This window comes from Nannobrachium achirus (assembly GCF_963921795.1).
Source record: "Nannobrachium achirus genome assembly, chromosome: 9".
NCBI classification, from domain to species: domain Eukaryota; kingdom Metazoa; phylum Chordata; class Actinopteri; order Myctophiformes; family Myctophidae; genus Nannobrachium; species Nannobrachium achirus.
This window is the reverse complement of record NC_137818.1, coordinates 31,238,247-31,263,605: the sequence shown is the minus strand read 5'-3', so window position 1 is coordinate 31,263,605 and position 25,359 is coordinate 31,238,247. Positions and strand designations below refer to the sequence as shown.

Sequence of the window (25,359 nt, the reverse complement as noted above, 5' to 3'; positions counted from 1 at the left end):
CTGACATAGAAACATATGTTTTCTCCAAAAATCTTAGAAGGATTAAAAAGACACTTATAGAATCGGGTCAAAATTCGGATTTTCACGATTTTTCAAAAATAGCAGATATACAAGCTCGCAGCGCGGCACTCGGTGCCGCGCTGTGAGCTTGTATATCTGCTATTTTTCAATAGTTAAAGCATAAAATAATGAAACACAAATTGTGTACCCGTTCTGAATGAGTTAATGATAAATAACAAGGGTTAGGGTTAACACACTACGGCTAATGAACAGCCTTTATCAGCTGAGGTACGATGGACTGGGGCCTTTTTCTGTGCTGCTTCAGCAAGGCCTGGACCACAGGGTCCTGCATGTCTATTGTGAAAACAAACAGGGACTTTATGCCTAGAGGCAAATGCAAAATTCAAGCAGCCACGCGCGCACCTGAGTGGCATTGACATATGGGCTGGTAATGATTATATCAGCATGTGCAATGAGGTGTTGTCCCCTATGATTAACAGTTAATGGGCTCTTTAGGTGAGATAGCGAACAGAGGGAGATAGCGAGCAAAGTGTTCACCTGGCTGCACACAGTAAAGGCTGGAGCCAGGACTCGCACACAGCAAAGCAAAGCAAATATCACTGATGGGGACAATTAGGAGCTTGTCAATACACAGTCTGAGTCTAAGTGTAAGCAAGTGCCTGCAAGTATCTCCAAATTGAAACAGATTTGTCATTGTATTGACACTTTCACATCCAGTGGATTTAGGTTCAGTCCATGCGAAGAGTCTGTTCCTTTTCAATTGTGCGTGAGTTTATTTCTCAATTACATTTTGTTTTGATTGTATTGTCACACTTTTGCTTTGTTAATGTTAACGTATGTTTTCTCATGTCAATACAGCCCTTTGAATTGAAAAGATTGTGTACAGTACACAGCAAAACGTTTAACTCAGGGTGTATAATGGACCCGTAATGTACAGTACATGTGGGATGTCATTGTTATGGGAGCAGTGATTCATCCTCTGCACGGCAAGAGGGTCTACCAAGTATTCGTATAACTTCTGCCTGCTGATCAAAGCCTATAGGAATTCAGAGCCGAGCATGTGGTCCCGCATGATTCACCCAGGACTTTGTTGAATAATGTGCTATTGATCGGCATATAAATACAGGCCCTTTGCCAAACTCAAAGCAGTGGCGTGGTCTTTGTAGCTTCTCTGCTTTACGTGCATGTGTGATCTCATCGTTGAGTCATATGTTTACTTTCAGCGAGGCTGCTGGAGGCTGACCGTCCAGGTGTGATCCTGTCTCTGACTCCCCAAATCAATCAGTGAGGCTGATAATTGGAATAAAATGAATAATAAAAAGCCTCTTAGGAGATGCTTCCTCTGCAGTTTTAATGCTGAATGACAGAGTGGTGGTACGGTAGGAGAGCAACAACAGTGAGTGGGTGAATGGAAAAGAGGGGGAAACTAACGCGGTTAGGTGGGGAAAAAAAAGGAAAAAAAGGATGGACAAATTTGAGACAGGTTGAGTGAGCAATCACTGGGTGGGTAATGAGGACAGTAAGGGGTTCCATGCATCAGGTTCAGACCTGATTAAATGGAGCTAATAAAGGGACACACGCACGCACGCACACGCACGCACACACACACACACACACACACACACACACACACGCACACATGCACACGTACACGCCCACACCTCCCCCGCAGGCAGCAGCAGATGTAATGAGTCTTTCATGAACCACTTAAAGCCCCTTTTCCACTGACAAGCCCAACACCACACCACTCTACTAAACATGGTACTAAAAAGTATCCAATCTAGAGTAGGTCTGAGCTAGGCCAAACAGGGCCAAACACTTCATAATGACTTTTCATTTAGACCACCAGGATATAGTTGTAATACATGATAATAGATTCTATTGTATAACCACTATTATAATCTATTATAGTGTATTATAATTATCATAGTAATACAAATGTATATTGTATTATAATCACAGTTAAAAGGGTCAATTTGTTTCTTACCGATAGGGGTCCTTTCGTGTGATGGAAAATCTAGATATTTTTATGTGGCACTAAAGCTGCAATCGAAAAGGGGCTCCTTGAAAATAGCCCATCTACATGCTCACACAATGCATCAGGTCCGCTATTGTCATCAAATTATTGTCTTCGCCTATTATAACGTGCCCAGAATCGTGGTTCATTTGGAATGATATTCCCGTAGATTGATGCCCGAATCATTAATTTCCTATTGGGTGTCTGCTGCGGCTTCCACAGCACCATCCATCCTGTGTTGGCCTCTGGCTTACTGTCTATTCCACGCCACGTCAGTCCACGCTAACACAGACACACGCACGAGCCAAATCTCATTGCATAGTTGGCAGAAGGAAGAATGTGTTAACGGCGAGAAAAGAGAGCTGACATGATGAATATGTAGCGTAGACGTAGGGCTGTGTAGTATTGTGTGTGTGTGTGTGTGTGTGTGTGTGTGTGTGTGTGTGTGTGTGTGTGTGTGTGTGTGACTGAGTGTGTGCATATTTCAACAGAATATAATTGATTTATTTGTCCGCATGTAACGGCACACCAAAACTATGAAGTCTTCGACAAATTAATTTATCGTATTACAATACAATACAATGTAAATATTTTGATGATAGAATAGATACTGTAGATTACAGACTGTGGAAGGCTGTGATGGTGGATGAAGGCAGATGATACTCCAGGCTCACATCCTGTCTCAGATGAAATACTGTAGCTCCCATCATTGAATGTAACAGCTGGTTACAAGTTATTAAGTTATTACTGTGTTACTAATTCCAGGGCTTATACCAGGACTGGAATAGGAGTGAATAGGAGTGAATTGAACCAACAAAGGGTCAAACTCTTTTTTCTGCTATACCACCAAAATGTGGAAAGCCTTACCGAAGGCCATAAAGGAGTGTGGATCACTAGCATCCTTTAAAATTGCCCTGAAAAACCACTTACAGGCAGCAGCCGTTCGCAACTGGTAAAAAAAACTAACCTAGCCCAACCCTACCCTCCCCTGCCCCTTCTTTGTATATACTTACTTACTTACTGTTTTAGACTCTTTTTTTTTGTTCTCTCATTTTTCTTTTCTTTACATATCTACTGCATAGTACTGTGTTCTATTCGTCTGTCATTCAATGTTATATGAGATACTTAAATGGTTTCCTGTGGAAATAAGCTTAGTCTTTTCATGGATCTCCTTTTTTAGTAGACCGTGTACCAGTGAACTGTACCGTCATGAAACTGTACCTTTTCCTATGCAAACTTCTAATAAAGTCTTCAATCAATCAATCAATCAATCAATGATCCTATCCTCCATGTAGCATTAGTACAGTGCATTGAAAAGAAGAAAATGGACTTTAGGTTTCAAATGACTATGTTACTCCATGTGCTAGACTCCATGCATGACACAGTGACTCTGGGGGCTCTGGATTAATATCAAACCAAAACATTACAACTCAAATATCCACCGTGAAATTCTCTGAACCATCAATCACACTAAAGCCACGAGGGTCAGGAATATGGTTCAGCTGTGCTATGGGTGAAATGCCCATTTAAATACGGTTTTAATCATCCCCGCGGCACCACCGTGCACATCACAGCTGTGTGCCTGAGAGGGGTGTGAGGGGAGAAGGGTGGGAAATGCGTGCAAGAATGGGGGAGGCAGGAAAACGGATGGTTCCACACTGATTTGCCTCTGGAGAGGAAAGCTGAAGGAGGTACTGGCTCTCTCATTAATCAGAGTACAGGCTCTGAGAGGTAAAGAGGTACTGTATAGCGGCTCACAACACTTTCTGTATAGCGGCTCATTTACCCCTCATGTCACGACCAAGTCGCTGGACGTGAATAACTGGTTTTCAACTGAAAAACATGGCGCAATGCGTCTGATTTTCACTAGAAAATCAGTTATTCTTGTCAAGCGACATGTCCGTGTGACAAAGGATAAATTACTTTCCTACCAGCCGTACCTCCAAGAGACTGGGACAGGGCCTATTTAACGTATAATAAGTCAGACTAGGAATGACATGCTTTGCTTGTGTTGTCAGAGGAACAAAGTTCTCCAAAATACATTCTTGAAAGCAGATTGTGCAAAGGATTGTATTTGTATGGACACAGGGGGGGGGGGGGAGTGGGACTGAGTTATTAGGGCCCAAGGTGGAGAGGCCTTAATTATTTTATAATTTAGCTATTGAAAAATAGCAGATATACAAGCGAGCTTGCAAATGTGTGCAAATCTTTGAATATATGTATTTTTTGGAACTAAATATTTTGAGATGGGGGTCTGTGGCCAAATACATATCATTTTGGGGCCCCTTCACATGAAAAGGTTTGAGCACCACTGACACAGAAAGGTTTTTCATAAAACCTTAGAAGGATTTGAAATATTCAATGAATTGCAGCAATTTTCACGACTTTTCAAAAATAGCAGATCTACAAGCTCGCAGCGAGCTTGTACAAGCTGTGAGATATACAACCTGTGAGCTTGTGAATCTGCTATTTTTCAACACTTAAAGCACAAAATAATGGGTAAAAATGTGTTCCCAGTCTAAATGGGTTAAACCCCCTCCCCCTATGAAGAACATTCATGGGGGCCCCGCAGTGAATCCTTGTACCAAGGGCCCAGAATTTGGTGCGAAACTCCTGTTTGGACACAACACAGTTGTGCATGCATAAATCATTCTTATTTTCCATGTAACTTCAGTTCAAGGAACCTTCCCTCAGGACAGGACATCATGTATGCTGGTGCCAAAGCGCTCCTAGGCTGTCCGCAGGGGTGTCGCACCAAATTCTGGGCCCTTGGTACAAGGATTCACTGCGGGCCCCCCATGAATGTTCTTCATAGGAGGGAGGGCGTTTAACCCATTTAGACTGGGAACGCATTATTTTGTGCCTTAACTATTGAAAAATAGCAGATATACAAGCTCACAGCTCACAGCGCGGCACTCGGTGCAGCGCTGCGAGTTTGTATATCTGCTATTTTTCAATAGCTAAAGTATAAAATAATTAAGGCCCCTCTCGCCCTAGTAACTCAGTCACACTTTCCCCCCCCTTGTGACGCTCCCAGGCTCTCCGTGGGTCTTCTGTAGCCGAGCCATTGGGCAATTCTAAGATAATCTATCTGATTTCTTGGATGCACCCGCTATGCAAATGAGGCATGAACATATTTGGAGAAAATTTCAATACATCCTTCAGGAGTTAAGGGGAACAAGGAACTAATTCAGTGTTCCTTCCTAGTACAGGTCTCCAAAGAGACTGTGGAGAGCATCTTGTGAGAACTGATCTTGTGTGGTGATTGCTGAATCCCATGCCTTTGTAAATCTCCTGGTGGGATCAGAGGAAAACTCACAGATATTCACCGTAAAATTGACCAAACCAGTTTGCACTACCAGTTGAAGTAAAACTTTAAATTTAGCACATATCAGTCAGACATCAGTCAGAAAGGAATATTATTATTAAAAGCACTCATAGAGCTCCTGATGTCACTGCCGAAATTACCAGGGTTCACATTGTTATTGTTTGTATTGATAGGCTATCCCCAGGAGTGCTGATATACCGTGAGTTCTGCGTCTCTCGAGTACCCAGCCGTAATGAGAAGAACCCAGCCGAGCACAGTCACGCTCGGCCAGATTGACATTACAATTAAAGTAGCTCGGCCATTCGCTTGGACAACCCGTACACTCGTTGATGCGGAGCGCGCCCGAAGTAGCCCGTAGCGCACTCTCATAGACATGCTTGCAAATGTACAGCTTTGTCTTCACCTGGCGAGGTGATGAGATTCAAACTGCCAGTAAGTAAATGCAGAGGACACTGTTACGACAGCGCCGCAAATCTCTCCGGCAGAACAGGTCTACAAGCCCACAACACATGCAATAGGTTGAGGATTTTGTGGTCGGTACTGCAGTTCTATGGATATTATTTTGATGAAGTCACAGGCTGACACTGCATCGTGAAATTTGTATTGACATGGCAGAGAGAGAAGGACTTTGCCAGCCTACATTTAATGATGTAGTCCAGTTCTTGAAAGGTGATAAGGTGAAACAGAGCTGTTTGCCCAGAGCTCACAAGACTTTTTAGCAATCCATGATGCACAAATAGCAGCATGCATCGACATGAGGGAGTGATGGTGTGGTATATCATTTAACAGCGGCAACACACAGTCAACGAGAGACAGGGAGTGAGTGAGAGAGATGTTTTCTCATACTGTATATAGCTATATTATATATATATATATATATATATATATATAATAAGCGTTCTGCTAGTGTTTGTAGCATGTTAATGTCGGTGTATGTCATTAATATATTACTTTGTTGAGATGGTGCTTAAAGGAGTAGTTCACCCCCAAAATGACACTTTTTCTATTGATTAGTCACGCCATGGAGACTAGAGTTCAATAATATTTTTTGGTTTTTGTCACATTCCTAAGACAAACATTTTATTCAAGTAAATTTACCCCCATTGAATGGGGGTAAATTTATTGTTATCACATTTTTGTAATGCGACAAAAAACTATAATATTATTGAACTCCATGGCGTGACTAATCAATAGAAAAAAAGTCATTTTGGGGGTGAACTACTCCTTTAAATGTTTGAACATGCCGAAAAGACATGATTGAGTCATGTGTCATAACGGAGGTAATTAAAGCGGTTCATGTTTCCATGTTTGGGATTGTAACAGCTGAAATCAATAATATATCGGTATTCCAGCAGGCCGCAATAAGTGAAGGTGAAAGCCGCATGTGGCGATGTGGCCCCTGGGCCACCAGTTGCCCATGTATGCCATAGGGCATAGGGGAATCTTAGATCACGTATATAACTGTGTTCCAAAAATAAACAAATCATCAGGGCGTTTGTCAGGGGCATGGCACTTCATCGTTTATGATATTCATTCGTATTTGATATAGCCTGTTTCTGGAAAAGATTTCGTTAATTCTGCCAGAAAAAGTCGGAAATTACACTTCCAGGACACTTTCGGGATTGAAATCACGGTTCCCTACCAGCTGCGTTAATGGGAAATGTAGTCGTTGGGTTTTGTTTGACTCGTTTAGCGTTTGTTGTGTTTCTCTTTGGGTAAATGTGTACATTTCCAATTTCCACCTTTAGTCAATGCTTCATGAGTGAAATTGCTGACGTGGTGTGTTTAAATTTGGAACACAGTTCTAATATGAGGCAATCTAAGATTCCCCTATGGGGATATCAATACATAAAAAATTTACCAGGGTAATAAGTGTACCGTACAATACGGCCGGGAGGCGAACCCGGGCGGCATATTGACAAACCGTGTACGTTACCAGTCTACTAAAGAGCCAGGCTTGTTAACGGAAGGCAAACGCAGCAACCTTGTGTAGGTCTAGCGGCAGTGACGTCAGACATCTGTGGTCTATAGCTACTGACCCCAGGCTGACCCCAACCCATTCTTTACATGAATAACATCTGGATGCAGATACAGGTCCTGCTGATAGTGACCCGCTGAATGATGTGTATGCACAACATACTTGTTCATTATCTACAGTTAATGAATGTATATGCAGCCACTAGCCAGTATGTATAAATGTTATACAGTATATAGATTTTCATCCGGGCATTTGTCATTGCCTGATCTCATCCAAATGAGGGCATTACTCAGCATCATCAGCCATTGGCTCTAAGCTAGGCTGATGAATGTCAGGTGATCATTTGTTTATCACATAAGAGTAACCATAGCCTTATTCATTCAGAGAGAAAATAGTGTGTTGTTGACTTGCCTCATAGCCATTCTACAGTATGAACTGTCCAAGATCCCTGTTCTCCACTCTGTATTTTGGTTCCTCTCGTCCGGATAAACTCCAGCGTCTCCCTCGGCTGTGAAAAGGGCGCTCAGGCGGGCAGTGGTAAATTACCTGTCCACCACCTCGGTGTCTAGGGGTAAAAGATTGCTTCTGTAGAAAGATATATTAAAAAGATTCAATGTCAGGGTTTGAAAATGAGAAAAGTAACTTGAAACATACTAGGTTAGTTACATTGATCCAAGCTAGAACACAATTCATCACTTAAAATGAGTGAAATATGTTCTGAAAATGCATGCGGCCCACCCATCTGACCACTTAAGACAGGGGTCTTCAATGTTTTCAAGCCAAGGACCCCTTAGTTGAGAGAGAGATGAAGCAGGGACCCCCACAATCTGTTCATAGATTCCATATAGTTTCATTGTTTGACAGCACAATCATCAGTGTATTTTGGATTCATGACAATTTGTGTTTTCAGATATTTAACCACTTGAACCGTCAATACTTCTCCCCTCTACACCAAAACTCTCCTCGTGCTACGAGGCATTGTGAGCTTGTAGATCTGCTATTTTTGGCTAAAGTTCTCAGAGCCTGGGCGCCTGATGGAGGGGAAAGGAACTGTTTGGAATAACGGGTTCCTTCCACGCGCTACGTCCATACCGGGGAAACTCCCCCGTCAGGTGAAAAGAAGCAACTTGGACTCCTCATGCATAGAAGGAAGCATGAGGTCAGTCCGTTGTCTCCTCAGGCGCGGCAGAGGGAGAGCAGAGCCCAGGATTACATAGCTTAGGCAATTGGCACTAGGTGAAAAAAATGGGTTACAAAATCGTGGGATAAAGATTATATATATACCAGTAAGGCTCCCTAATCGGGAGATAAGCGACCGTAGGTCACTTATCTCCACAAATAGGGCAAAAATGTGTTTTGCCAAAATCTTCCTGATCCATGTTGATGACATGAGTGTAGACATACTGTGTAGTGATTTTCGTGATTTTAGGGCAAAATCTGTAGGAGCAGTGTCCAAAAATGTGTTTTTAAAAATCGGCCTGGAGGTGGCGCTATATGGGACAGATTCATGTTGATGGGATGAGTGTAGACATACTGTGTACCGATTTGCGTGATTTTAGGGCGAAAATTGTAGGAGCAGTGTCCAAAAATGTGTTTTGCAAGAATCGGCCTCATGGTGGCGCTAGAAGAGGGCCATGTGAGAAATGAGGGGTGGGGTCTCCGCGCCGGCAAGGCGGACGAATAGGTACCGTCCCCGGCTGTCCCGGTCGCTCCTAGCCGGAGTTACGGCATTTTATGTGAGCTGCAGTGTAGGGGGTCCTCCACTGGGGGCGCCACCACTTTTGCATCCGTTCTGGAGCACCAGCAGTCGGTGGTCCCCGGGAATTCCCCGTGAGCAGCCCCGTTGGGGTGGTCATTTGGTCATGTTTGCGCATTTGGTCATTTTTTACATCTGGGGGTCCCCCAGGGACCTGGGGGTCCCTGGAGCTCCGGGGGTCCTTGGAGGTTGTAGTTTGGCAGCCAAGGAACGTGTGTGCAAAATTTGGCATGGATCGGGGCAACGGTTGCGGAGATATAAGCAGGGGAAAAGTGTGACGTGTGAGGTGTGACAGACAGACTGACAGACAGACGGAGGGACGGAGTTACTTACACTTTGTGGTGGTTTTGATAGTAAAGTGCGACCTACGGTCGCAATTAAAAAAAATAGTTCTCATCTGGTTAAGAATCTGGCTAAAAGGAGATTTTCTTTTTTTCTTTCTATCACACAAAGATTTGGAGGACCCCCTGTAGTAACTCTGAGGACCGTCCCAGACCCCTATTGAAGACCCTTGACTTAGGAGGTCAGATGGGTGGTCCACGCTTCTGAGAGGTCCTGAAGGTTGCATGTAAACCAATGTCTTACACACTATTGGACTTTGGAATACATGTTCAGGTCACTTACACCAATATTGGGTGTAAGTGATCTACCATTTTCACCATGAGGTAACTTATCAGGTATGAGTCATGAGGGAAATTGTAATTTACATAACATAATTACATGGAGGGTTGTAGACAGTGTACTGCAGGAGAATAAAGAGGTATCTTATGAAATATAATTGCAGAGACAAGCACTAGGAGCCTCAGGTCAAGACAAAGGGAGGCCAAGAGGTTGCCTGATTGAAACGAAAGAGGCAGATTCTTGTCTAAGCCCTTAATTAAAAACATAGCTAATAGCAAAGATAATTGCCAGCTTTGATCTAAGGAGAGACGGCCAGTCCCCAGCACCAGACAAAATATTTGAGCAGAATTACTGAGATGTTCATAAAAGTGACACAAGCTTGGGGATGTTTTACAAAGTCTGAAGTGGTTTTGCCATCCATGGCAAATTGGCAACATTGTGGAAGCCACAAGTATCCCTTAAGGGATTCACACAAAGGATTCATTGTGGCTCTTCTGAGAAATGGCTTCACTCTAATCCTCTTTGTTTTAGCCAACTGTCTATACCTTCACACTGGGCACAGAGAGGTCCTGTTAGCTCAGCTTGTCATGTGTTATCTTGTTCATAAGACTTAAAGTTTAATACAACAAGCAACAAATTGTCTATTACATGCTGTAGGGCAGGCTGTATATATTAGCCGTAGATCCACTGTCTGCACCTAATAAAAAAAGACTCTGTATAACTCTATATTTCTTAAATAAACCAGTAAGACTCCCTAAGGAGGGGATGCGACCTCACCCTTAAGGGAGCAGACAGCACTGGCGCCTTGGCATGGGATCAACTTTGACAAAGAAAAAAGAAAATGCACAGACCTGGTTGGTTGTTTAAGTTGGACAAAATGTGGCCATATTTTCCCAAATATGGAGATGACTGACATCTGACATCATAGATGTTTGATGTCATAGACCACATGAGACTGACACAATGTGTCCATACATTCCCAGATATGGGCTTAATATTGATGACATCAGGGATCTCCATATATGGGCATAAAAGGGACAAGGGATGGAATTAATTTGCAACATCAATGTGATGTCAGAACAGGTCAGCTAAATCCTTCTGCTGAGCTGGGATGAGGTGTCAAGCACTGTGACTGACGCACGCACGTGCGCACAGGATCTGCAGGTTTTTATAGTAAATGCAACCTACGTTCGCAATTAATTCTCACGTGTTGTTGCTGTGTCCTAGCCTACTTACGGTAGCTGATGCGTGGTGGAACTTTCTCTCTTTTTAAATCATTTTAGATGTATCTCTCTACTCTTATGAATTGTCCTACAGATCAATATAAAGGTTTATCTATTAAGTCTTGGTGTTATGGAGAACAATTCAGGGCAGACGTGGATGAACTGTAGTGGCGTTGTTTGTTAGGCACCTGCCATGAGGCTGGGCTGCATGGCAACACCACTGCAGGCTTCAACATGTCATGCTTGTTTAGTAATGACTGATTAGATTACATGTTTGACTAATTGTGGCTTCTATTTGGGTCGGATGGGAAAACGTCCAGCAATTCATTGTCTGGACAGTGGACACTCATGTGCAGATTAGTCAAATTGATATTAAGGCTATACGCTGGTATCAATCATCATGACATTTAATCAAGAGCAGTTGGCCAAACTTTCAGTTTATTGTCTTATCATATCCTAAACCTCCATGGCTCTTCTGGGCATTCTGAGTAGTTTTTCTTTCATCTTCCTTCCCACTGCTCTTTATTCATCTGCTTATATGTGATTCTCTAATGTTTATTTGATCGAGGCCACATGAAATCCCATGACCCTGCTTCTCAAATTGTCAGTTTCATTCACGTCACAATTTGTTATTCTTGTGCTATATACTCATAGGTGAAGGAAAACAAACTTCTTGATGAAAATAGAATACAATATGAAGTGGAGAAAAGCTTGCCGGCCTCCATGGAAGAGATTAAGGGAGAGGACAAAAAAGAAGAAGAAAGGAATGCACTATGCTGTGAGGAATGGGATGAAGGAGTGGTGGGATGGAGAGAGAGATTGTCAAGCCATATGAAGCCAATGTATGGGAATGAAAACAAACAGGGCTGGACTTGCGTCAAACGGGTATAGATGGAGAGAGACTGACACTGTAGAGTTGAGTTATTATTATTATTTGATCAAGATTCTGAGAATTGGAGCCAAAGCTGAAAAACAGACCTGATCTGTTTTCCATCCGATACAGAGGCGCTGTGCAACACCTAACAGACCTAACATCACTATCTTCTTGTTTGCTTTGATGTAATTATTGACGAGACAAGATCGATGGTATCAAATCAAAGTTCAGACCTGCATCGTTGTGCTGATTCAACAGGTAGTTGTCCTAGATAGTCTTTCTATTTAAAGATCTGTTTTTGGGCTTTTATGCCTTTACTGATAGGACAGTAGACTGTCAGGAAATGGCAGGCATCCATGCCTATGTGGCAATGCCTAAGTGGTATGCTATGCGCCCAGACCAGTAGGCCAGCCAGTAGCCCCAGTTGTCCATGTTCTGTTGACTGAGTTCACCTCTATAGCTCGCTCCAGAACCTTTCAGATATAGTATTTTTCTAATCTAATTTCATAGTAGGAGCTGCCTGCAGAAGCTCCTACTCTCCATTATAAACACAAGTCCCTAACCTCCAGCTGTGTCACTTTCCAGACAGCAAAGTGTCCTTAGGTTAACAATATTTTCAGACCCCAAAACCGGGACACTTGAAATATAAGCGTATGTTTTCTGTACGCGCACGCCAATTCATTCACGTTTATGCACACGCACATGTGTACAGTACACACCATAGTGCTTGCATACAGGCAACGATGTGATTGACACACATCAGCGTTTGATTCCTTTCAGACACGCAATGCAATGTTCATGTTTTCTGATTGGTTAGGTGAGCATGGACCATGAATAGAACAGAATAAACGTCTTTGGCAGTGTTTCTCAAACATTTACATTTCAATGTCTCCCCTTAACTCTGACAAATGCAACCAAATGGACTCGTATACTGTTAGAGTTACAGACTTGTATGGGTCAATTTAGAACACCATAAAGTCCATCCACTTTGAGAACAACTGGTCTATGGGACCGCTGAAAACAACTATTATTATTTTAATTGTGTTGAAAACCAGGACAATTTGGTAGTGAATGTTGTTGTTGTTGTTGAAAACTGGGACAAATTAGCGTCTTTGAGATATTTGTCGGACAATCCTGGTCGGACGCCTGGTCACCCTGAGGTGAAACCGTGAATGACAGACCTATTTATAATTTTTAGGGGCGCCTTGAGGATGGTTCAAAATATGCTAGTGGTCCAAAGTTCAGAAAGGACTGAGGACTGCTATACGGAACAGAGTAGTGAGATATGAAAGGGGTAGAGAGATGAGAAGAGATATGTGAGACATAACAGGAGAAAGATTTGAACTCACTCAGTGCATGAATTATAAATTAACATATGAATTAGTTAATTAATGCACTAATTGGTTATGCACCACCCTAGAATTACAGACGTATTTCTATAATTCAGTTTTCTTCGAAATACAGTAAAGCAGCTGCTTGGAGGTGATTGAAGGGAAGAAGCTGTGAGCCGATGTTCCCCTTTTCAATTATGCATGTTTGAGAATCTGCATTTGGCATTAATCAAAGTTTAAATGTTTTAAGAGTTGAGTGTGTCAATCAGATGAGAAGAGCTATGAGACATGACAGGAGACTGATTTGAACTCAGAACATTCAATAGTTAATTAGTTAATTAATGCATTAATGAACTGCGCCACATAATACTTGAACAGGATGTGTTGCGAAGCAGCACCTTGAGGTGATTAAAGGACAGAAGCTATTTAATGTTTATTCGTGAGCGTGGATGTTCCCATTTTTTATTAAGTATGTTTAAGAATGTGCACCTGCATACTGTGTAACATTAATTTTAGTAGTCTTTTTGGCAACACCTCTTGTTTTTATCTATACGGAAGTATAGCTCAAAAATGATTGCTGCAGGGTCCTCCTAGCACCAAGGATATTTTGGAACATAACAGCAAATAATAGTCAGAATCAGTATTTCGTTAAAAAATACATTTGTGAAAGAGTATATCAAACATAACCATTGTTATGTTTTGAAAAAGTTACACTGTATGTATGTTTTAAAAGGTTTTGTGAATCGTGTGTGCCAATCCTTCCACAACATCCCTGCAAGCCAAATGACGTCATGATGGCGTTATGATAACGTCCTCCTCCGGTGACTCCGGTGACGTTCAGAACTAGGCCAGATCACAGCCCATATGGGGATGATCTTGACGTCATTACCAGTACATCATATGAAGTTATGGATTATTGCTATTGTTTGTAATGTTAGTTGAAATATGAGCATATAAGGTTATATTCTGGGACATATCTGACTAGTTATGATATTTATCAGGCCTCGATCGGACCCTCTCTGATTAATCCAGGATGTCCGTTTTTGTGGGCAGGATTTATGTTGGTTGAAATCAGGTGATATTCTTGGCCAGATCTGACTAGGCATGGTTCATTTTCTAGATTGGATGTCATGATCGCTTCAAAGGAAGAGGGACAGACCGAGTGGGCATCCCCCTTTCTTTGACGATGGCTTGCCAGATTGGTCATGGTTTGACTTCCTCTGGCCCCAATCGAGATGGTGCAGGGAAACCATAACACAACAACAACAACAACAACAACAACAACAACAACACTGTTCTCCTAGGAGCAACAACAATATTCTACTGTGCTTACTAATAAAACTTGATATTCCATTTCCAACAACACCCCTTACTTTTTTAATCACTTCAAGTGATTCTTGCTGATTTGTTCCAGGTCATTTGCGGTTTCTCCCAATTTTTCTTTTACTTCCAATCTCCGGATTGCTCCCTGCAGCTGTCCTAGATCCGTAATCCAAAAATAAAAACTCTTTGATGTGTGGAAACATAATGTTTGGGTGAGAATTGGTTTAAACTGATCTGCTTATTTTAAGTGAAATGCAGTAAATATGGGATAATTCTTCGGCTGGCTCCATCTACTTTTTATTACAGTCTATGGGCCAGTAGCATAGCTAAATATAAATTGTTTCTAAACAAAATTACAGACTAACAACATTCACATAACTTGTATATACTGTAAGTATACATCATATCAAATAAATCACATGCTTTCTCAAGGAAGTTAATCCAGTGACAACAAATAGAATTAAAGCATTTAATAATGTGTAATTAGAAAATGCAATGTACTGTATATATACCAAAACCATATCATCCAAACAAGGAGTGAGTGACGCACAGCCATCTCCTTCCAATTTACGTTGTGATTTATCACATTACAGTGGTTCTCAAATTGGGGTCCAGGGACCCCCAGGGGTCCTTGAGGGGGTTCCAGGGTGTCCCCTGCAAAATGATTGATAGTTTTGGAACCAAATGGACCCTTGCACGTCTGTAACTTCGACAGTGTACAAATGTAACCCTAAAAGGCCAAAACAGGATCCTTCCAACGTCAGAAAAAACGTGGGGTGCAAGAAGGGGTCCCAGGGATAAAAAACAAACCTATGGCCTAATGCTTATCAAACTGAGGGTCTTTAAATGAAAAGGTTTGAGGAACATGATGCCATATAGCAGTAGATGCATTAAAGCAGGGATCTTCAACGTTTTCAGGCCAAGGACCCCTTAGCTGAGAGAGAGATGAAGCAGGGACCACCAGATTCCATATAGTTTCATCGTTTGACAGCACAATCATCGTGTATTTTGGATTCATGTCAATTCTTGTTTTCAGATATTTAACCACTTGAACCGCCAATACTTAATAAACTAGACCTCTCACTCTGTACTTAGTGTGCTCTTTTTCCCCTCTACCCTAAACCTCTTTGCCGAAAATAGACGATCTGCTATTTTCTCAGAATATGTACACTAGGGTTCAAATGGTTAATATAAAAAAGTAGAAAAAAAAATCTATCACTCAAAGATTTGGAGGACCCCCTGTAGTAACTCTGAGGACCCCCTAGGGGTCCCGGACCCCCTGTTGAAGACCCCTGCATGCTGCATTAAATAAAATGTGTTGAGTAAGACTGTCAACTGAGCAAGACAGGAGGTCAGAACAGGGGCAATGACCCAAAGTTCACCAATAGTCAAACATAAACTAACTCTTCTCACAAGTCTGAGGGTAACCTGAAACTTTACAACGTTTTTATAATCACACAATACTGACGCGAACAAACAAGCAGCTTCCGATGTTGGTTTTGATAATCCCAACAATTTGTAGTTTTGTTGATAAAAGCCTGAGCATGCAACGTCTTTTACGGGTTTACGTGCCACTGAGAACTGATAACAGCCTGCTGTGGCTTCTGTATTATCTTTCCATCTACAGGTAGCATCTCAGAATGTTTTTAGCATTCAGGTCAGAGTTGAACCTCTCGAAAGAAACTGAGTTAGCACTATTAGGCTCTAGACTTTGAACCGGTCTATCACACACTCACATTCTTCCTTCAATCTTCCTTTACCTCACAAACTTCCTGTTCGGCAACAACTATCGTTTATTTTCGTGGTTTATTTGTATTTGTAAAACAAACAGTATAACCATGAATTGATTATCCACGTAAGCCCTATTTTTTACTTTGTCACACATCGGTGAGAATAGCTATTGACATTACTTTGAACTTTTTCAAAATGTAATGTTTTCATTTCTTGTTTTTTTTGTCTTCCATCAAGTCTGACAAATGCAACCAAATGGACCCGTATACTGTTAGAGTTACAGACTTGTATGGGTCAATTTAGACCCCCATAAAGTCCATGGAATCCACTTTGAGAACAACTGGTCTATGGGACCGCTGAAAACAACTATTATTATTTTAATTGTGTTGAAAACCAGGACAATTTAGTAGTGATTCTAGTGAATGTTGAAAACTGGGACAAAATGTAATGTTTTCATTTCTCGTTTATTTTGTCCATCAAGTACGACATCGAAAACACGTGTTTAACCACGCTTTTATCCTCTGGGAAGTACTATTATCACAACACGCCTGTTGGATTTCCCCTTCACACATTAATCCAGTGTAAATCAGCACGTAGTGAGTCTCGGTTTCCATTACAGACCGGTTACGGTACACACAGTCAGCTAACCCTGAAACCAGGCCTGGAATTTCTCATTTTAGGAGCAAGGCCACATTTTCTGAGGGCACAGAGGCCAAATGTAAGGGCAGGAAAGCCATCATATAAAATAAGATTTTAGTCTTAGAATTAATTGAATTTAAGGGTTAAGGATGAATTATGGTATTTACTGAGCTCCATGCTCAGCTCTGCACCAATCAAAGTAACTGGATTTGTTGAAACGCTTAAAAGACTGTAGTGTAGGCTGTAGGCTGTTTAGGATATTTGGTGCCGCTTCGGCGTGTCAGTTAAAACAAAATAAACAAAGTCTTTACTGGAGTATTTTGTTGGAGCACGTACAGAGTTGTGGTCTTAAAAGTAAATACAAATGACAAAGGTTTGTATAATCAAACACTAAAATATATCTGCAAAATATCAAACAGTGCGATTACAAATAAGGTTCTGCTGTGACTACAACATCCATATTTAAGTTATCAAACAAACATTGTATACAGGTTGACACATAACTCAAAACAGGTACAAACTAAACCAACCAACTAAAATAACTTACAGTTTGTCATTGACACACAACATGGAACTGAAAGGTGTAGCTGCTGTCCTGTTACAGGATCTCTTGTCAAAATGAGCCTTTCTCTGCACCCCAAGCTGAACTAACTAAACAGTATTGACAAAGCAGGTGTCTTTAACGAACTCAATTAAGCACATCGAAGTCTCTGTAGGACATCAAAGGATCTCTGCTGTTACTGCCAATATGTTTGGCCATTTTTGTGTATTACATACAGTATGTAGTTGTAGTACAGTCATTTTTTAATTTTTGGAAACATATTTTAACTTTTTCAGATTTTTTTTCTATAAAAGCCAAAGGTGTAAGCTATCAAATAGTTTTGGAATTTTGTTTCTAACTGCTACAGAGGCTGAGTAATACGTTTTCTAGAAAAAACAGTGGGTAATTTTCAAATCGGACTTCAGGGTAGTTAAGAATGCAGAATCTCAATAAATGACACTGGTGTCTACTTGCATATTGACAAGAAAGCGACAAAGGGAAAAGTGATACAGTCAGCTGGGGCATTAAGGCCATCATAACATCTATACTATTTATATGTACTGTGTACGTACCAATTTTGTTGTTTTTTACATTAGGGTATTTGTGTGTCTTCCAGGCATGGAAAGCATTGGTGGGGAATCCAGCTGGGATGAGTTATCCCTCTCCTCTCTGACGGCAACAGGACGGACCAACCTCACGTCCAGCTCGCTCTTCTCTGATCTGAGCTCCCTCAACAGCACTCACAGTGCGGGGTCACTCTTTGGGCTCTTCCCCGAGAATGCCACCGCCACACCGCCTCTATCCCGGGACCAGAGCCTGGCCCGCGCTGAAATTGCAGTGCTGGGCATGGTGCTGGCTCTCACAACCCTGGGGAATGGTTTTGTGCTGTGGGTGCTGCTGAGGAGAAGGAAGCACAATGCACCCATGCACCTGTTTATGGTGAACCTGTGTGTGGCTGACCTGGTGGTGGCTCTGTTTCAGGTGAGCTGCGTGTTGAAAAGATAAAGCCCCCCCTGCTCCCCCTCGCCCTTTGCCACTTGAACTGGATCCTTTTCAAGGGGTGAAATCGACACGAGCACAACAACATATACTTTTCTCGCGGTCATGTGTCGGCATGATTTATAGAATGCTTTACTCCGACCGCATACGACGGTGTATAAATTAGGTATAAGTAGGTGATAATTGTATATGGCCTCTATCAGTGGCTGTAACAATAGCTATATATTATGTGAAATGCTGTACTTTACTATACAAAATCTACTCATGCTAATTTAAAACTAATTCTTATAATACTAAAAGTAACTCTTCTTCATGAAAGTGATGTGAGCAGGGCTGTTTGGACTGAGCTTCTATGGCAAAATATCATTCTGGAAATGTTTAGCAAACAATGTCATTTGAAAACCATTGCCACTCGCTTGGTCTTTATCAACCCAGGGTTCTTGAAGCCTTTCCAAACGGCCCTCTCCTCCCCCAGGGTTGGCACCAAGTATGACATTATTATTAATATCATCCACAATTACCACAGGCCTCCTATTGAGAGAGACTGTGAGGATTAATTAATTCAGCTGGCCTTTATCCGTTCATCACCTTAGGCATCACAACTATATAAGTCAGGATATGCAATTAAAGTGTTGTGGCTGAGACGCCAATGTGTCTTTATCCCTTTCATCTAACTTAATGTCTTCACAATGCTCCAAAATGCTGTGTGGCCTGCAAACCCTTGAGCCTTAAACCAACAACATGATCTCACCCCCTGTAGTATACAGTAAAGTATAGAACAGCAAAGGCTTTCATTTCAAGGACCCTCAGTTCGCTATTCATTAGGCAGATGCACACCACCTCCATAACTCAGAGTGTACAAATGGAACCAAATGGACCCCATTTGTACACTCTGGAGTCCCCTCAAGCACTCCTGGTTTTGAGAACCTGGTCTATTTAACGTAAAAACAAATCACATATACAGGACAACTGTTGCTGTCTTTAGAACAGGGGTCTTCAACAGGGGGTCCGGGACCTCTAGGGGGTCCTCAGAGTTTGTACAGGGTGTCCTCCAAATCTTTGTGTGATAGCAACCTTTTTTTCTTTCTCCTTTTTTATATTAACCACTTGAACCCTAGCGTCCATATTCGGAGAACTTTAGCCAAAAATAGCAGATCTACAAGCTCACAGCGCCTCGCAGACTAAGTACACGTTTTTGAGTACACACACACACACACACACACACACACACACACACACACACACACACACACACACACACCACCGCTCAGTTCACACGAGTGTGATTTTTTTAAGTATTGACGGTTCAAGTGGTTAAATATCTGAAAACACAAATTGACATGATTCCAAAATATACTGATGTTTGTGCTGTCAAAAGATGAAACTATATGGAATCAATTCACAGGTTGTGGGGGTCCCTGCTTCATCTCTCTCTCAACTAAGGGGTCCTTGGACTGAAAACGTTGAAGACCACTGCTTTAGAATAAGAGTAAAGGAGGAAGCAATTAGCAATTAGCCAACTGGAATACTAATTCATAAAATCACGTTGACATTTATTGTTACATTTGGCCAGGTGACACTTGTCAAAGGGGTCTGAATCTGTACTATTTTCCACGGTTTCTTTCAGGTTCTTCCCCAGTTAGTGTGGGACATCACAGAGAGATTCCAGGGCCCAGACCTGCTCTGTCGCTCTGTCAAGTACATGCAGATAGTGGGAATGTTCGCCTCCTCTTACATGATAGTCGCCATGACGGTTGACAGGCATTATGCCATCTGCTGCCCGCTGCAGGCCTACCGCGGTGGGGCCGTATCCCGCTGGAACACCCCAATCATGGTGGCCTGGGCTCTGGCTCTGATTCTCAGCATACCACAGGTAAGGAAGTGATACACACACACACACACACACACACACACACACACACACACACACACACACACACACACACACACACACACACACACACACACACACACACACACACACACACACGCACGCATGCACGCACGCACGCACACAGACATACAGTATAAGGTAGGGGAAGGGTTCCCAAACCTTTTCAGCTTGAGACCTAAAAGAGAACCTAAATGCATTATGAATTAATAAGCTGTATGGAAGCAAACAAAAGTTTGTAGATCTACTATTTTCATTGTTTTGGAAATAAATACATACATTAATTAATAATAATAAACTTGTGTAATGACCCTACGTTTGGTTAGCCAGCTGTAGTGACTGCTGTAGACAGAAACCCACACTGCGATTGGTAATAAGACCACAACAGGACGTCTTACACTCTCGACTTGTTCAGTAGAATTCAAGATGTCGGGTCTATTTTTAGCACTAGAGATCAGCTATAATGGGGGAGGGAAATCAGCTAGCTACAGTACAGTCATGCCTTCCTGTGTGTGCCTTCCCTCAGCTCTCTTGTCTGCTCTGTCAGGTGTTCATCTTCTCCCGCATGGAGGTGACTCCCGGGGAGTTTGAGTGCTGGGGTCACTTTGCCGACGTGTGGGGGCTGAAGGCCTACGTCACCTGGATGACCGTGGCGGTCTTCCTCCTGCCTGCTCTCATTATCACCATCTGCCAGGTAATTTAGAGGTGTGGGATTTTGAGCTCTTATGACCAGAAAGGCTGCCAGATTCAGCTTCCACTGAAGTCCTTTTCAAAGTCATTCCGCCATAGGATTCGTTTTAGTAGACTTTTCGCTCTCTAGGTGCTCAGTTGCTACCTCTCTATCTCTAGGTGCTACCTCTAGGTGGCTCAGTTGTCATTACAGAGTCTGTCCATGTTCTGTTAGAAAGTCGATTCCCAGAATTCAGTTTGAAACGAAACCACAAAATACCGCCCAAAAACAATGATGCAGTGTGTCCTAGCGCCAAGGATATTTTGGAGTGCAACAATAACATTGTCAGAAATAGTACGTATGAAATGGATAAATAAATATATATGTCCAGTTAATTTCCTGGAGTGTTGGCACGAGTGTCAGGGACAGAAACGCCTGACTAAAAGTGGTGATTAGTGAAGCTTGTACTGGATGATGTAGTGTAGTATAGAGCCCTGCGGGACCCTGGTCAACTAAGTGTATTTAAGTGGTTAATAAATACACCATTTTAATATATATAAGCACAGTTTCTGTGGACCTCCCAGCACGGCACACTGCAGTGGCTGCGCACCAGTCGGGTGGAAACCTCGTATCTCAAATTAGTTCATTCTCAAAGTAAAGCCCTGCTTCATCGTACAAGGCCATCGCACGAAAGTAGTGAAAACAGCAGATCTACAAGCACATAAAGCCGTTGTGTTTTCACTAGTTAAATACAAAACAAACGGTTTTGGACACACAAGGTTTCCACCCGACAACGACGATATATTCAATTTCAGTAGGATCAAGGAGGTCAAAGCTGTAAAAGTGCATCTGCGCTCAGACGACTTTCCCCGAATAAATACAAATGTAAAAATAACAACCACGTCCATAAAACAATAAAACACTGGCTGAACTCTCAGCACCTTAAAATATCCCTCCAGGAGCCGTGGCTAGGATTACATAAGGCAATCGTATCCGACAATCAAGTTCGGTATGAATGAAATGCTTTGTTTTCACGGAGAGGGTCAGTTTGGCCACAGGGCCGTTCAATAAACATGGTGGCAGTTGTGGCGCTGAAGGACCGGCGTCATCAGACAGTTAGTGTTATGTAGCATCCAGGGGACAGTAATAGCCAATGTACCGCGTCGTACAGCGGTGTCGCATGTGGGAAACACTCGATCTACAAGCTTACAAGGCGTCACATTGCATCGCCTTGGTCAGCTTGTAGATCGTCTATTTCTGGCGTACGACACCATCATAATGATGAAGTATAAATGGGACACAAGCATTCTGGGCTGCCTCCCATGCTGCTCTATTTAGGGAAAGATATTCTCAGGGTTCAACTATTTCCCTTAATTAACACGGCAGAGGGAGGAGCAGCCCGTTGATCTGGCCACTCTGAAAGCCTCTTTCAAAGAAGTAAAACGTGCCAGATAACAGATATTAGCCGATTGTGGAAGAGCTGGCTCTGATTTATTCTTCATATTTCATGTCAGGTGTATTCAGCAGAATTTGTACAAAGTGTCTGCTGCTGCCAGACACGTCAGATACTGTGTGCGTCATGATTGAACTGGACGGCAACAAACTATCATGTAGCGCAGTGGTTCTCAACCTGCGGGTCGGGACCAGGGGGGGTCCCCAAATACTTTTGGGGGGTCCCCAGATGATTAAGTTAATATGAAACATTGTTTTCTCACTCAACAGTAAACAAACCAACATAAGGTTTAAGTAGAAACTGCACATTTCTAAAGTGACAATTTAAGAACTTTTTACTGCATCTAAAATGACAGATTAAAGATTGGCCAAATTGTCAAATATTAGAGGCTGACATTGTGAAAATAGCCGATCTACATGCTCACAACGCCTCAGCGTTGTGAGCATGTAGATCTGCATGTAGATCTGCTATTTTCACAATAGAACCGTGTCATTACAAAATGTAATGCCTGAACTCTTAGTGCTCGTCAGGGGGGGGGGTCCCCAGTTAAAACATGATTATTTTGGGGGTCGCGGCCTGAAAAGGTTGAGAACCACTGATGTAGCGCAGTCAGTGGTGGACAGAAACAAAGTACATTTACTTCAGTACATTGTTTGAGTATCTGTACTTTGACTCAAGTACTGGGGTTGAGTACGTTGTCAAGCACTGATGGCCACATACAGTATCATGTAGCACAGTGCCATGAGATCCTGCCTCCTGTGAGAATGTGTGCTGCCCTGTGACATCTGTGCATGTATAAAAACAGAAGAAAATGAATGTCATGTCATGGGAGGAAGGGTTCCACTATATTTAATAACCATATCATGCATGGGGGGGGGGGCATATTGGCTGAATTGTCTATTATTAGTTTATTTATTAACATTTGAGATGACGCCAGCAAATAATAATTGAAGTTGCTCAGCAATGGTTTGTATGAAAAAGATGGCTCATATAGTAGTACACTGCCTTCATTAATAACAGATGGGAGGCATAATGTCATTAAGTCATAAAGCCTCTCACTTTCCCGTCATTCCCAAGAACAAGAAGAAAAATAAATAAAAACAAGGAAATTAATCTGGGCCATGTTGGCCATAAATCCATATCAGTTCCTTCCTTTGCATAACTGAAAGTGAATATACTATAGTAAAATCCTGCTCCTTAATTTAACTCTGAGTGTAAAAATGTATGTGTATTGTATGCTGATCAGTTTCAGATTTGTATGATAACTCTGATATTGCACAATACAAAAATGCATCTGTATATGTGGTCATGTCTTATTGCACATTGTACAAACCCAGATACATAAGGCCGTTGCTGCTATAGGCTAGAATTTATCTTGCTTTTTCTTTTTGATCTCTATCTTCATCCTAATGCTATATCTCAATATTTAACTATATTAATGTTGTTATTACGTTGTGTCAGTAGTTAGTGGTAGCTGTAAGAATAGTACCAAGTAAACCTTCTCGGTTACATTCCTAGCAAATGAAACCGTCAAATGTCCCTTTCAGATACGAATCTTCCGGGAGATTCACAACAACATCTACCTGAAGTCAGAAAGGGTGGTGACGGCCGAGCTGAAGAGGAACGAGGTCTTCTTCCGCTTCCACAGCATCAAGAAGGAGGACGAGCGCTTCAGAGAGAGGGGGAGGAGGTCGTCCGGAGGGGGAGGAGGAACGAGGGACGGGAGGAGAGGGTCGGTCTTGAAGGGTGTGAATAACAACCCCTCGGGCTCTCACAATAACGCTCACAATAGCCAGGTGGGGGAACGCTATGACTACGCGACGCCTGTCACTCAATACAGCAGCTGCCATGGAGAGCAGACAACAGGCACACAACAGGGACCACTGGACACGGTGGAGAACCAGGCGAATGCTCCCAGCGCGGCCGTGACCACTCTGTGTTGTGACTGTCACCATGGGCCTGCCACCGGCTGCTACTGCCAGGAGTCTTACACCTCCTACGAGCTGGAGCCCAGCTGCCACCGGGGCTCACCTCGCACCTCCCTGGACTATGTCTCCCCGCTGTCCCCGAGCGGCCCGCCCCCCAGCATCACCAAGGCCATGTCTAAGACAGTGAGGATGACACTGGTCATCGTGCTGGTCTACACCATCTGCTGGTCACCATTCTTCATTGTCCAGCTGTGGGCCGCCTGGGACCCCAACCCCCCAGACCAAGGTTAGTCTGAACCAGATCGACCTTTGTGGAACATTTTGTTTGCAAGAGGATGAATTCATATTTACCTCTGCCAAGGAGGTCATGTTTTCACCCCCGTCTGTCTGTCTGTTCGCAAGATATCTCGAGCAGTTCTGAACAGATTTGCTCAAAACTTGGTGGAGAGGTTAGTCCTGGGACCAGGTCGAATTTATTAAACATGGTATTGAATAACTGAATAACTAACCCCCCTTTCCCCTTCGTCCCCCTCTCACCTGCCTTTCCTATCAAATAAATGCCCAAACATTTAGAAACATTGCAAGACGTTATAGACAAACTGACACCTTTTCTGGGATGAATTGATTTGGCTTTAGATATTTGAGCCTGTATGTTTGCCATTAAGTCACTGAGTGCACCTTTCTCACAGTCCAGGTAGCCCAAAGCGAGCGCTGATGGACAGGTCTGGTTCACAATCCTTGAATAAAGATGTTGTTCATCAGTCGTTGAACCACAATAGGATTCTCTTCATTAAACCAAGGACACTAGCCAGTCCTGATACCAATGTATAAAATACAGGGTTCGGGTAGGGTCAAATAGGAATGACAGTTTGACAGTTCTGGCCACCGTACAATTGTAAGAGACAGAGAGCATCTGTTGATGTATTTGCTGGCAGCCAGTTGTGAACTATGGATAGTGGAGCCAAAAGCCAGGTTACTGCAGTCACTTGGGCTACATTACAGAGTGACTGGGTTTTCTGTCCCTCTCATCTGAAA

At 42.6% G+C, this 25,359-nt stretch overlaps 1 protein-coding gene across 8 annotated transcripts in view; it reads left to right on the top strand.

Annotated features, from left to right (window-relative positions):
- Positions 1-25,359, top strand: part of LOC308290543 (vasopressin V2 receptor-like) — a 30,466-nt gene that overhangs the window by 3,388 nt on the left and 1,719 nt on the right. For 4 of the 8 annotated variants that reach the window (XR_013962301.1, XM_080732430.1, XM_080732428.1 and 1 more), the window contains 4 exons: positions 18,000-18,364; positions 20,010-20,255; positions 20,821-20,967; positions 23,944-24,610. Coding sequence is in view for 7 of the 8 variants with exons in the window: in XM_080732430.1 (XP_080588556.1) it covers positions 18,002-18,364; positions 20,010-20,255; positions 20,821-20,967; positions 23,944-24,610 (1,423 nt within the window). In the remaining variant the exon portion in view is untranslated. Of the gene's footprint in view, positions 1-9,566; positions 9,778-14,269; positions 14,475-17,999; positions 18,365-20,009; positions 20,256-20,820; positions 20,968-23,943; positions 24,611-25,359 lie in introns of those variants that run through there. The other 4 variants (XM_080732429.1, XM_080732433.1, XM_080732432.1 and 1 more) reach the window with 4 other exon arrangements.